At 43.0% G+C, this 13,946-nt stretch overlaps 1 protein-coding gene across 6 annotated transcripts in view; it reads left to right on the top strand.

The window, feature by feature from the left end:
- Positions 1–3,600: 3,600 nt before the first annotated feature.
- Positions 3,601–13,946, top strand: part of WASHC2A (WASH complex subunit 2A) — a 47,413-nt gene continuing 37,067 nt past the window's right edge. For 5 of the 6 annotated variants that reach the window (XM_019655070.1, XM_019655071.1, XM_019655069.1 and 2 more), the window contains exons 1-5: positions 3,601–3,722; positions 3,806–3,928; positions 4,649–4,813; positions 8,764–8,826; positions 11,405–11,578. In XM_019655070.1, the coding sequence (XP_019510615.1) occupies positions 3,720–3,722; positions 3,806–3,928; positions 4,649–4,813; positions 8,764–8,826; positions 11,405–11,578 (528 nt within the window). In that variant the 5' untranslated portion in view covers positions 3,601–3,719. The remainder of the gene's footprint in view (positions 3,723–3,805; positions 3,929–4,648; positions 4,814–8,763; positions 8,827–11,404; positions 11,579–13,946) is intronic. The other variant, XM_019655068.1, reaches the window with a different exon arrangement.

Raw genomic sequence — 13,946 nt, 5'->3', positions numbered from 1 at the left:
AGCCCCATCACAGCGGAGGCAGGTAGGGCTCCATCAAGAACATGGTGGTCACTGACCTTGGGGAAGAGCAGGGATGGCTTTCCCAGGGACTGGAAGAAAGGGGCTGATGGAGTATGTGGCCCTTGCTTTTGTTTGCCTAGCATCTCTTCTGCATGCTTTTGGCAACAGTCCCCAATTTGTGTTTTGGGACCCACTTATATCAATCCCATGTGGTCTTGGTAGAAGTTCCTCTAAATTAGAGGAGTGGGAATATGACCTAAGAGAAGCCAATCAGATTCCGTTTATGTCTTTATGTCAGGAATTTGAAACGTCAGTGAAGAAACATAAGAAGGAAATGACTGGAGCTGAATCATTGTGATGGCAGTGGCTCAGAGAAGGCTGCCCTGAGTTCATCTGGTTTATGCTCTTCCCAAGACCTGCCTCCTTAGCTTTTCCTTAAGTTCTGTGAGCTCTGCAGTATCTTTCCCAAAAATTGTGTTTTGTTTGACTTTGCCAATTAAATTCTGTTGTGTGCAAATAAAGAGCTGCATGAGATATACAGGTGAGACACAGAAACATTACAAGTATGAACTAACAAGGTGAAGTCTGTTCTCTCTGGTGGAGGCAATGGATAGTTTGAACAATGTGACGTTATCAAAGGAAGCTGATCAAGGATAAGTAAAAAATTAAAGGTTAAGTTAAAGTCCTGCTAATCAGTGCTGAGGGTCCAGCTAAGTTTGTAGACTATGAATATGTAGTGATTTCCTTCAGGAACCTAGGTGCAGGAAAAGAGAAAGAACATAGTTGGACTAATCCAAAGTTAGGAGCTAGCTTGAAAGAAAAATAGGAAAATGGAATTACTATTGTCAAAAGAACAATCTAAAATGTACCCAGGAGTCCTCTAGGAAGCTAACACACCCCTCCATGTGAAACTGAACTTTTGAACCGGGCCAAACCTCAAATGGCTACATCCTGATACAGTTCCTGTGACTTGCTCTGCATCACTGAACTCTATATTAAAAGAAATAAATCTTTCACCTAGCAATAGACATAAGCAATCAATCATGTATTGCACAGTGTAAGTCTGTTTGCCAGCACCAATCACAGCTCTTTCAAAACAACTTCCTTTTGGAAGTCTCCCCTCCCCTTTTCTGTCTTTATAAACTCTGTCTCTTTCTTTCCCCATTGGACACAGTTGAATTTCTACTCAAATCTGTGTCTTGAATTGCAATTCCTAAAGATCCCCCAGTAAAGCTTTTGTTTGCCTTGTAGTTCTTGGTCAAAATTGATTGACATTACAATCAAAGAATGTGTCAGAAACATAATGTGTGGATATTAAGGGCTGTCAAGAGAAGTTGAAGGGTAATATCATGGGCTCTAGGCAGAACAGGCAAGGAAATAAAGGGAAAAGGGGGTTAAAGGGGCACTGAGGGACTTAGGCTTGGGTTAGTTGAGAACAGACTAGGGCGTGAAAGAGAGAGAGAGAGAGAGAGAGAGAGAGAGAGAGAGAGAGAGAGAGAGAGAGAGAGATCTGAAAGTTTAAGAGGTTGCTTTATTACATCCAGATTTAGAAGCCAGAAAGTTTCAGGTTATAAGGTCCAGGGTGTGGCTAAGCAAGAGGCTTTGAGAACTGGGATGTAGATTAAGGTTATTAAGGCACATTGAGGCAGGCTCATCCACATGGCCACCGAAGCTGCCTGTGATGATATCAGGTGAGATGCAAGTTTGCTAATTGGCTCACCTCAATTTTACCAGCCAAATTCTAAAGGTTTCTCTTTCTTCCTTCCTTTTTCTTTCTTTCTTTCTTTCTTTCTTTCTTTCTTTCTTTCTTTCTTTCTTTCTTTCTTTCTCTCTTTCTTTCTTTCTTTCTTTCAAATATTAATGACTGGGGTAATGGCTAGGACTTTGGTAGATGACAAAGTTCCCTTAAGAAATGAAAACTAGCTATGGTGTAACATAGTGGCTAACTGTGTGGGATCTGGCTCTGATTCTTTACTGGTTTTCTAACCCTGAGTAAATTATCACAAGTAAGTTATCTTCCCTATGCCTCGGTTTTCTCAACTATAACATGGGGATAAAAGTACTTACCTCATAAGGTCATTGTGAGAATTAAATACATATAAAGTGTTTGGTAAACACTGAGAACTTCATAAATGTTAGCTATTATTATGAAGGGGAGACAGATATATAAATAAATTATAATACAATGTAATACTTTATGATGAATATGTTTACAAACATATTGGCAATAACTCAGGGGGCACTTAAATCATACTTAGGATGATCAGGGAAGTCATCACTGATGTGATAGACGTGAAAAGAAAATCTAAGTTGGACAAATAAAGGGCATAGGAGAAGTAGTAAGATCTGTGTTTTTTAAATTAATTTTTCAATTTTAGTTGACATTATATTAATTTCAGGTATACGACACAGTGATGAGACACTTATATACCTTATGAAGTGATCACCATGGTATGTCTAGTACTCATCTGTCACCAAGCATAGCTATTACGATATTATTGACTATATTCCCTATGCTGTACATTACATCCCCATGACTTATTTTATAATTGGAAATTTATACTTAATCCCCTTCACCTTTTTCACCCAACCCTCCAACCCCCTCCCATATGGCAACCATCAGTGTGTTCTCTGTATCTATGCGTTTGTTCATTTGTTTTTTTAGATCCCACATATGTGAAATCATACAGTATTTGTCTTTGTATGACTTAATCCACTTAGCATAATACCCTCTAGGTCCATCCCTGTTGTCGCAAATGGCAAGGTTTCATTCTTTTCTATGGCTGAGTAATTTTGTTTAATGCTCACTGTATGGCAGGCACAATGCAATCCCTTGCACAAATATCACATTTAATAACATGTCCCTGCAAGACATATATCCTCCCTTTACTGAGGAAGAAAGCTCACAGTTAAAATACTTGCCCTTGGGTACACAAGAATGGAAAGTAATTGGGATCTGTATTTGAAAAGTAAGTTGGTTTGTCACAAGAGGGACTCAGCAGAGGGAAGGAACTTCAAGGAAGTGTGAGATAGAATAGCCAGATCACTGAGCACTAGTGGGGAGCTGGGAGAGTTGAGGATGGATTCATAAGCAGGGATCATAGCAGAAGTCTGGACTTGAATATCAGTCCGTTGCGCAGGGAGTAAAAGATTTGAAGCAGGACCTACGCAGTGAGTTGAAACCCAGCATGCCATTGATTGCCAGATAGGTCAGTCATTGTCCATTTACTGAGCGCCTGTGTGCAGACGCCCGGAAAGGAAGCGGACTCGCAGCAGGGAACAGGAGCAGCAAGGGAAGGCTGCCCCCATCTCCCGACGTCTAAAGCCCCGAGGCTGGTTGTTTCCCTCTTAAAACGCAAGGGGCTGGCAGCGCGCTACAGGGCTGAACACCTGCCGCCACCTGCGCCTTCCAGATGAAAGGCATCCCGAGCCATCCCAGCCCTTCAGCGCCCCCTGGCGTCAGCACCCCTCCTTCCTCCAGGTTCCCTGCCGCTGCCCAGCTGCAAGCCTCCGGTCTCACCTCCAATTTGCATCCCTCAGCTTCCTTCCAGATGCGCCACGCATCCGGTCACGTGCGAGCCAGGTCACGTGCGACATAGTCACGTGAGGGCAGGTCACGTGCGGGGCCCGCGGGGCTAGGGGCTCGGCTTCTGGAGATCTGCGGGCCTGAGCGGGTGTGGTCCTCGCAGTCCGCAGGTCCGCCGAAGTGCACGGCCGGGATGGTGAGGACGGCAGGCCGGGGTAGGGCCGGACCGAGGCGGCTGCCTCTCGGAAGCTCAGCCCCTCTTTCTCGTCCTTGTTGTAGATGAACCAGGCGATTCCAGACCAGGAGCGGGCGCCGGCGTCTGAGTCAGTGTGGGAGCGGCCCTGGTCTTTGGAGGAGATCCGCCGGAGCAGCCAGAGCTGGTCGCTGGCAGCCGACGCGGGCGTGAGCGGCGGGTCCCCGGGACAGAACGGGAGGGGAGGGAAGCGGGGCGCTTAGGGTGACGCGCGGCCTGCGAGCGGGGGGAACTGGAGCCCGATTCTCTAACCCGGCCGTCCCGCTGCCATCTGCCTTAATAACGCCCTCGAAGACTACACCGTGGCAGAGCCCAGGCACTAGGGAGCGGGGCGGGCCCTTCGTGTCCCACGCGGGCTGCGGCCCAGACACGGGTCCTCTTCCTGAGGAGGCAGATCGCTGGCCCGCGCGCCGCGGTATTGCTGTGGCACTAGGGAGGCGGTTCCATGACGGTCCCTGGACTGAGTGGGGCGGTGGATAAGCCAGTATGTGGTCACCCTGGAGTGGAGTTTTTCAGGCCGGTGGTCTCCAAGAAGCTCAGAACTGTGATTCTAAAGTTGCATATGAATAGGATTCTTAAAAAAGGGGTTTGTTGTTTTACCCTTTGTGATCCTTGTAGAATGACAACCAAACAGGACTTTAATGTTCCTCCAGACACGAGATAGCAAGTGTCCATTGACTCCTTGTAACTGTTTTGATGAGCTTTCAAAAATTTTCAGGGCCACTTGGTCTTAGCACTGACAAGAGCAGCATCCTATGTACATTCCAGCACACACATACAAAGGTGAAAGGGATGGGTTCTTTTTTGTTTTGACACAAAGAATGGATGCATATAATATTGATACTACTGTATATTTATTTTTTAAATAGCTACTGCAGTTTCTACAGGAATTCTCACAGCAGACTATCTCTAGGACGCATGAAATCAAGAAACAAGTGGACGGACTAATTCGTGAAACTAAAGCCACAGATTGTCGCCTACATAATGTCTTCAATGACTTTCTTATGCTGTCTAATACCCAGTTCATTGAGAATGTGAGTTACTTAGTTACATCAGACTTATAAATAATGCTTTTTTGAGGAGCAAAAGTCATTGTGATATTAAATGATCTATTATTAGTTTCCCTCCTAAATTTTGATGGAAGTGGTGGTTCTTGGTAATTAATTGAAGCTTCTTTCTGTAGGATTAATGCCTTTTTTAAAAAGTTAAAATTTACTCAGATTCTAGTCTTTCCATCCCTTTTTAATTTTGAGAGTAGTCAGCAGTTGTGGTGAATTGCATGGCCCTCAAAGAAGCCTTGTTATGAAATATTCTGTGGAGAGAGCCATGCTCTTGGTCTGATGCTCTGGACCACCAGTATGTGGCTGCAGTCATTGCTTGTGTCCATTTTGTTCTGATACATTGTATTAAAGACATCTATGTATCCACTTGGAATATTCTCAACGTTTTGTTATGATGGCTGAACCTATGATAGAAAATCAACTCTATAAACAGATTACTGTGCTGTAACCCATGTTTGATTTTATCTACATATTTATTGAATTTCTGTTAAGTGCTGGGTCCTAGAAATACATAGGTAAATTAGGTAGAGCTTCTTACAAAAGATCAGAATTTTCTATTCCAGAATAGAAAGGAAGCAAGTCTGGCTGGAGCCCAGTGATTGAAGGGGAATCTATGAAGAGATGAGGGTGGAAAGGAAGCTTAGTTAAACTGATCTGTGTTTCTCATAGGGTAGCTAGCTTCCTGAATGTCATCATTAATTAATCTGAGAAGAGAGAATTAACGAAGCAGGCTGTTTCCTAAGATTGTTAGATGTAATAGAAAAGATTTTGAAAATTGCAGGATTATAAAAAGCCAAAGATTCTGGATTCTTAAGTGAAGACCAAATATTGTCATGCAGGTATCTTATGCAGTATGTTTGTGTGTTTTTCAGTAGTTCAGGTTGAAATACCACCACTAGGTTTTTTTTTGGCAGGGGGAAGGGAGCTATGGGTAAAAATCTTAATAAAGATCATACAGGTCTCTTTGCCTTTAAGTTGAAACTATAACAAGTATTCTGGTAAAATCTGTAGTCATATTCTGGTTGGCTACAGAATGTCCATGCTTGGTCTTGAGCATCTTTCTCATTGGAAGAGGTGGTTTACAGGACTCTCATCTCTCTACTTTACCGGCTCCATCACTTTTTCATCAAGCTGAATCTGGAGTCCTTTTAAATATACTAGTTGCTTTTGTTCTGTTGTCAGTGTTAGGCAGCTCTAGATGGGACAAGGAATAAAGTTGGGAGGCTTCTTTTGTGCCTGATGTGCCCATACCACATTGGTACTGGAATGGAACTGGATTGATACTTTGGGGGGTAGGGGACATCATAAACTACTTCTGAATCATGGTCTTCAGACCTTCTCATCAGCTCTTTTTTTTGGGGTACAAGTTTTCTTAGATCTGAGTTTTCCATGATCTAGTCTTTGTGGGGTTTTTGTTTTTGTTGATTTTTTTGGGTAATAGTTCTTTGTTTCTGTTCATTTCTTGGATTCCCTGTTTTATCCATCCATATCTCCATCCCCTTAGTCCTTTATGCCTCTTCCTATTCCTGTCTGCATCCAGAATTCCCCTCTGGGTGTATCTGTTGCCACTGCCAAATTTAACTACTTCCCAGACCTTCCTATAATGCCACATGTTCTTTCCATTCATGGCAGAGCATGATGATATTGAGAGTATGGCTAAAACTCTGATAATATATTTGGCAGTGATTTAGCTCTTTATGTGCTTCCTTCAAACCCTGACACTGGTACTCATGTATTACAGTTATAGCTTGAATGATGGTGCCATTTGGTTTCATGGTAATTTATCAGGAAAATACTCAAAGTGAGGTAGGTTTCTGTGTTTCAGTGATTAACCTCAGAGGCAGCTTCAAGTTTGCAAACTGCATTATAGAATTAGTGAAACGGAAGAGCAATTAGGACTTTCTAGGACAAGAGAAATTAGTACCTTTAGGAAACGCTCCAGAGGGGCCTCTGAAGGAGGAGAAATACTAATTAACAGTGCTTCAGAGTGTTATCAGAAGGGAACACAGTTCTTAAAACTTCATTAATCTGTTAATTTAGGAATCTTATCCTGAAACCTTAAGTGACCTAGTTAATGACTTTTTTAGCAGCACTTCCCACAATTATACTTTTACACTTATTGATATGATTTGATGCAGTGAATGCCCCCACTAAATGAAGCCCCATTTTTTGCTAAATGTTTATTCCTTGGGCCCAGCTCAAGCTTGATATATAGGGACTCAGTGAATATTTGAATGAATGAATGAGTGGACACATACATGAAAAGGACCAGGGCTGTGTATAATCTGTTAAGAAATCCCCTGCCCCCTTTTTCTCCAAATCCCTACCTTCACCTTTTACCATGTCTCCCCAAATGAGGAAAAGATGCTTTGAGCGGAAATACCCAAAATTTTAAAAAATTTTGAGTGTGGCTTCCTGATCTGAAAATGATCAAAAAAACCCATGAAGGGCCGGCCGAGTGGCGCGATGGTTAAGAACTGGCTTGGGACGCCAGAGGGCCCTGGTTCGGATCCCACATATGAGGGCCAGTGACACTGCCCTCTACAGCTAAGATGCTGAACAACAGCTCAACCTGGAGCTGGGCTGCCGTGAGAGTCGCCGGCGACGGCGTAGGCTGCAGCCCCTGTGGCAGTGGGTTGCCATGGGCTACTGTGTGTGGCCAGCAGCCACAGTGAGCGGCCGTCCAGAAGCCGGCGACTGATCTGCCTCGCCCGGGAAGAGTGCAATGATGGTGCCAACTTGGGCCAGTGAAGCAACGTCCTCCACAACTGGACTGAAGAACAAAAGGACAGCAACTTGTCTGTTCCCCTTCCCCCAATTCCCCACCGCTGTTCCCATCCCCCAAATTCCCCCCCCCCAAAAAAAATCTTAAAAAAAAACACCCATGAAGCTGTGAGCTCAGCCTTGTGAGGGTGAAGGAAGTTAGTGTTGCTTATTCTCTGTGTACTGAGTACTTGAGATGCACAGTCCTGTTCACTGTTAAAAGACCCGTGGGTTTTATGTATTTGCTGGTTGGCTTCTTAGATGTCATGTTTGACTTTTGATCTGCAGGCTGTTGCTGTCTTGTGAGGTAGTTTTTAATGACAAGCAAGAGAAAAAGTAGGATGTTGGTACTGTTCAGAGTTCAGCATGAAACTCAGCCTTTTAGGTTACATGGTCTTGATATTTAAATTCTGAGTTAACTTGGGTAGCTGCCATGTCTTAAAGTCTCAATTTTAAGAATTACTTTTTTGTTCCTGTGTTTGAAAATTACAAGCATGTTTTACATTGGGAGTTTATAAGACAATAAATACTTTAAAATAACAGGAAATCACACTGAGTTGCTGGAATGATAGCTGTATTTTGGAAAAGAGAGGCCTGCCTTTCCATGCCCATGGGTCCGTCAAATGCCTGTCCTTCTGGCAAATCATTGGTCGGCATGACCTGTTTTCATATAAATAGGAAATAAAAATTTACTAACCATTTTAAGTAACAGAATGTAAATAACTTTTACCTTTTCTATTGCTCAAAATATTAAAGTCCTTATTACCTAGTAGATAAGGTCTACTTATCTAAAAGTTGACATTTTTAGTAGCATCACATTTGAGTTACCTGTATCATTGCCCCGTCAACATTAAATATTAGGTTAAACAAAAAGGTGTGAAAACTGGTATCCGACTATTTTTGTGACTCTTTAGTTAACAATGAGGTTGAACTTCTTTTCATGTTTCTCAGTCATTTGTATCTTTTTTTCCCCCCTTAATTTAATTTTTGGTGAATTGACTATTGTTATCTCCTTTTTATTTTCTAACTAGTGGCTTCAGCCATTTGTCAAATAATCATTTCTTACTTGTCTATGTCATTTTTAATTTTATGTTCTTACATTGTGACTTATTCCAAATGATGTTCTGACCATTTAAAAATGAATTTGCTTCCATATTTAGCGTGTGTATGATGAAGAGGTGGAGGAGCCAGTTCTCAAGGCTGTGACAGAAAAAACAGAACAGGTACTTGCATGAAATCACTCTTCTGTTGAGTTGCTGACCTAGAGATGAAAAGTGGAGGTTTGTAATGTGGCTGATGGGGGTGGGGAGATATTGGAGGACATGGGGAAGGCTGCTCCTGACAGCCCAATAGTTGAACTCTTTTTGTTTCTGAAATTTAGTATATTAAGAAATATATAGTAAAGATCCTGAATTCTGGCTTAAGGATAGAGCACAGTTCAGCAGAGCTTCTCTGTAAAGGGCCAATTAGTAAATATTTTAGGTTTTGCTGGCCTCATTGGTCTCTTTCTTTTTTTTTTTTTAGCTGAGCCATCCTGCCACCTGTTGGCAGCTCAGTGGCAGCTCAGCTCAGGCCAAGACTCGAACTGCTGTTGCTCAGAGCTTGCACTCTTGAGCGAGCTCTTAACCAAGTGAGCCATGCGGCTGGCCCTGGTCTCTTTCTTTTTCTTCTCTTCCTCTTCCCTTCTCTTTCCCCCTCTCTTAAAAATATGAAATCCGTTCTTACTTTGAGGGCTATCCAGGAACAGGCCAGGGGCTGGGCTGTAGTTTGAGTTCTTTGAAGACTTTCTCTGTCTTTTCATGACTGCTTTGATCCTCATCCCTGCCAGTTAAAAACGACAGTAAAAAGGATGCTGGATTAGTCCACACACATTTGAGTGCCTCCTGCATGCCACAGGATGTGTTGGTACAAAGGAATCAGACTGTGCAGTAAGCATTTATGGGCTCTAGGAAGGTTGCAGGGAGCTGGTGACTTGTAACCTCAAGAGGTTACAGTCTTGGTTGGGACAACAGGATGCAGCGTGTCAGAGTTGCATGGCTGCTCACTGTTTTGGAAGTTCAGACAAGAAAGAGCTCAGGGGTAAGATAGCAGAGAAAGGCTCCAGGATGAGGTGTTAACTGGGTGAGGAAAGAAGGGCCAGATTGTAAGGCCATTTCAGCAAGAGAGAATTCTGTGAGCTCTGGTTCCAAGTTGGGGGATGTTCTTGGTGTTTTCTGGATTCTGTTAGTGCAAAATACTGGAGGTAAGGCAAGAGGGAGGTAAAGGGGTGAGGGACAGATGCTGGAGGGCTTCAGAATTGGGCCGAGGAGCTGAGAGGCAGCAGTCCTATCCCCCCTGTCCCCGTTCCCGCTCCCCATGGCTTAATGGATTCTTCCTGGGTTCTCACATCATAAGCCAAAGCACAGTTAAAAGGTTCTTAACTTTCTAGCACTCTTGCAGAAGGTGTACCCTTTTCCTCCCACTCAGGAAAGCACAGTGGAACATGGGGACGTTTATTACGAGAGTAGCCTTGAATCAGCTCTAATTTATTCAGAAGTATAAATCACTTGAAAAAGTTGGTACTTTATCAGTAACTATTACTTGTCACATATGAAGCTGTCAGACTAGGAAATGATATTAGAAACCAGCTACAGTTCTCCCTATTTCCAGCCTTTATTAATACAAAGAAGTTTTAATAGTACTATTTTTAATAGTACTCCAGGATTTGCTAACCATTTAAGTCCAGTAGTATCCGGTTACACAAAGTCAGGGTTCAATTTTAAAGTACAAGTATTTAGTGAACTGTTTTTAAAAAGCCACTGTATATTTATTTCACAAACTTATTTTCACACAGTACAGTGTTAGCTATTTAACTAGAACCAAGCATACCGGAGTGGAAAAAAGATGCAGCCAAAACAAAAAAAGCTCAATTAGAAAGACTCTCATACTTGACATAAAAGTGTAAGATGTTCATAAGGTTTTCCCTTTTGGCCCTCAAAATGCTGTATGGTTTGGTTCTTTCTATAAGTATATATCAACTTCTACAATATTTGTGAAGAGGAGAAATGACACAATGTTTTTTTCAATATTTCTGACAACTGATGACACAGTTGAGTGTATGAAGGGACTGTCATTGAGAGCTGCTGTTGTAGGAAATGGAGAATATTTTCAGCAGGTTGGTGATCTGCACAGACTTCTGGGCGAGTGGGGGGAAGGGAGGATTGTTCTGGGGTGATAAATGGGATAGATTAGAGATGAAACTGACCCTCTCTTGGTTTGAAACAAATTTATAAAATAACTAATTGTCCAGTTGTTTTTGAATTGTAGTTGAAACATGACATCTCTGGCTGGAGTATTTTCTTCTAAGTCTTTATTCCTAAAATTGTCCAAAGGACCATTAACTAAGATTAATGGGATATAGTTATGGTGAAGCTAAAAGTCTAGGCTTTTAATTCCTCCAGCAGCAGGGAAGCGAAGTGCCATTTGAGGGCTTGTGATGTGCCATTAATTGTTAGTGTATTTTTAGCCAAGTTGTCTGGATGAACCATCACACAGTAGTGCTTTTGTTTCATAGATGATGAAAGCTGGAGTTCTGGGACCTTAGGTACTTTGATCCATGTCCTGAAAGTGACAAACTTGGGATTTAACTTAACTCCCAAGTCTAACTCCAAAGTCTGTGTCGAGGAAGAATCTGACTTTTATTAACATTTTTTATTAAGACTTTTTTGGAGCTTAAGTCCAGGCCTTAAGGAACCTTCGCAGTGTTTTATTACAATGGTATCAATATATTGGCGATCCACGCTGAACAGTATTTTTTTGTAGGAGAAGACTCGGGAACAGAAAGAAGTAGACCTGATTCCTAAAGTTCAGGAGGCCGTGAACTATGGTTTACAAGTGTTGGACAGTGCATTTGAGCAACTAGATATAAAAGCAGGAAACTCCGACTCTGAAGAAGATGATGCTAATGAACGGGTGGAGCTGATTCTCGAACCAAAGGTAAAGACATTCAATTCAGGTATTTATTGTTACACCTATTGTGTTTTGGATATTATACTTGGGCACAGAATTAGTAAGATAGGACTTTGCTTCTAGAAAGTGAACATATCACTTAGCAGTCTCATGTTTACTCCATCAGAAAGACCTGCTGTCCATGTACGTTGATGGAGCACTTACTGGGCACAAGGCAGCATACCCAGTTAGGGCAGTACGGAGTTAGGGCAGGGTTCCTACTCTTGCGATGCTTATGACCTCATTACTAGACAGTGGGAGAGGGGAGACATTGCTATGAGTCACTGTCATAAGTGCTCTGAGAGAAAACTGACTTCTAGCTGGGGAAATTAGGGTAAAGATGAGGCTTGAATTGGGTTTTGAAGGATGAGAAGGCTCATGAGAGGTATAGGTTGTTGGGAACCTGAATTCTGGAGTTTGTGTTAAGGGGGACTAGAAGTGTTGAAAGACATTTGGGTTGTTTCCAGGTTTTGGCTATTATGAAGAAAGCCACTATGCTCGTTCATGAATAGACTATTAGCCCAAGAGGTATTTATTGCGTTACTGTTAACTTTCTCTCAGATTGCTAATGGGGACAGTTAGGACAACACAGAATCACTCAGAAGTAAACACAAAAGGCTGCTATATTGCTTTGGAGAGAGTCCTTGTGATGCGCAGGTGCCTTAGGAATTCAAACATGCCACAAACCCAGACTCTTCTAGTCATTTATTTAGCTGCACATTTCTCTTCCAGTTTGAGCTTACAGTGTCATACTGGTTGGGGCTGATCCTTTAGCACTGGGACACTTGCAGTAGGAATTTAGAAGTCTGCAGTGGACCCTGGGCCACACTTGTGACTCCAAGTCACACACCACTTTCTCTTTTACAGGAGCACTTGGAAGGGCCTTCTGAGTTACTGAGCAGTCAGCCCAATTACCACTTCCTTTTCTTTGCATTAAATTGGTTGCTATTGTATCTTTAACCTTTACATTAACCTTCCCAAACGTTATGTTGTGTGAAGCATAGACTTATTCTCCCTCGTCCCCCAGAGTCTTATTTGATAATATAGATAATATCTCTATATTATGGCCAAAGGGTCATGCCTTGCAGAGGACAAGTCAGCTTTTCCTCGGCAGTGGAAATAGGAGGTTGTCCTAGTTGGGGAGTGCTTTCTTGTCCTTAAATTTTTATTTATTTATTTATTTATTTATTTATTTATTTATTTATTTATTTTTTAAAGATTTTTATTGGGGAATTCGGGTAAGGGGAACAGACAAGTTGCTGTCCTTTCGTTCTTCAGTCTAGTTGTGGAGGACGTTGCCTCACTGGCCCAAGTTGGCACCATCATTGCGCTCTTCCCGGGAGAGGCAGATCAGTCGCCAGCTTCTGGACGGCTGCTCAGGGCGGCTCCTGGCCGCTCATGCTGGCTGCTGGCCACACACGGTAGCCCATGGCAACCCACTGCAGCAGGGACTGCAGTCTGTGCCGTCGCCGGCGACTCACGACAGCCCAGCTCCAGGTTGAGCTGTTGTTCAGCATCTTAGCTGTAGAGGGCAGTGTCACTGGCCCTCATATGTGGGATCCCAACCAGGGCCCTCTGGCGTCCCAAGCCAGCTCTTAACCAACGCGCCACTTGGCCGCCCCCAGCCAGCTTTTAACCAACTCACCACTCGGCTGGCCCACTTCTCCTTAAATTTTTAATGTGTGTGATGGGTGGGACTTAGGAGTAGGGACTGAAATGCAAGGGTCTCCAACAGGTGTTATCCTGTGCAGCCTCCTTCATCTCATCCCATGTTTTATCATCTGGTCTTCTTTTGCCAACTTCACTTCTCTAAATTATACAGTGTGAGCCTCTCAGGGGATATTATTATTTTCTGAGTTACTTTTTCTCCCAGATAGGTTCTCCTCAGCCTTTTAGACATCACGTTCATGATGTTGACTATAGATATTCACACAGATGACTGTAGATATCTTGCCTGTGCTTCCTGGGGTCTGTTTAGCCTTCTGCTTTGCCCTGATGCTGTGTGAAGGATCCCTTGATGCTTTCTGTGCTGTGCTTGTGACTTTTGGCCATGCCTTTTCCTCCAAGCCTCCACATTCCCGCCTGCCTCCTCACAGTTATAGAAAACCATTTGGGTTATTTCCTCAGTGTGCTTCTCTCCAAAGTTAGAACTACAACTGAGGAATCTCAGGACTGATAGGTTGAGTGGTTGACTTTTGCTCACCGATGCAGCTTTTTAGGTGAGGAAGGGGGCTTAGGAGTCATCATAGCTCGCCCGAGTTCCTGGTTCTTTTCTAGGTCCTTCTTCTGTTGAAGTTGTGCTGTGAAGTGCCCCATGTGGCTATGAACTTGTGCGCCTTTCCCTTTTGATTACTGC

The sequence above is a fragment of the Hipposideros armiger genome, unplaced genomic scaffold (assembly GCF_001890085.2).
Source record: "Hipposideros armiger isolate ML-2016 unplaced genomic scaffold, ASM189008v1 scaffold_235, whole genome shotgun sequence".
Lineage (NCBI taxonomy): Eukaryota > Metazoa > Chordata > Mammalia > Chiroptera > Hipposideridae > Hipposideros > Hipposideros armiger.
This window is presented reverse-complemented; position numbering and strand designations above follow the sequence as displayed.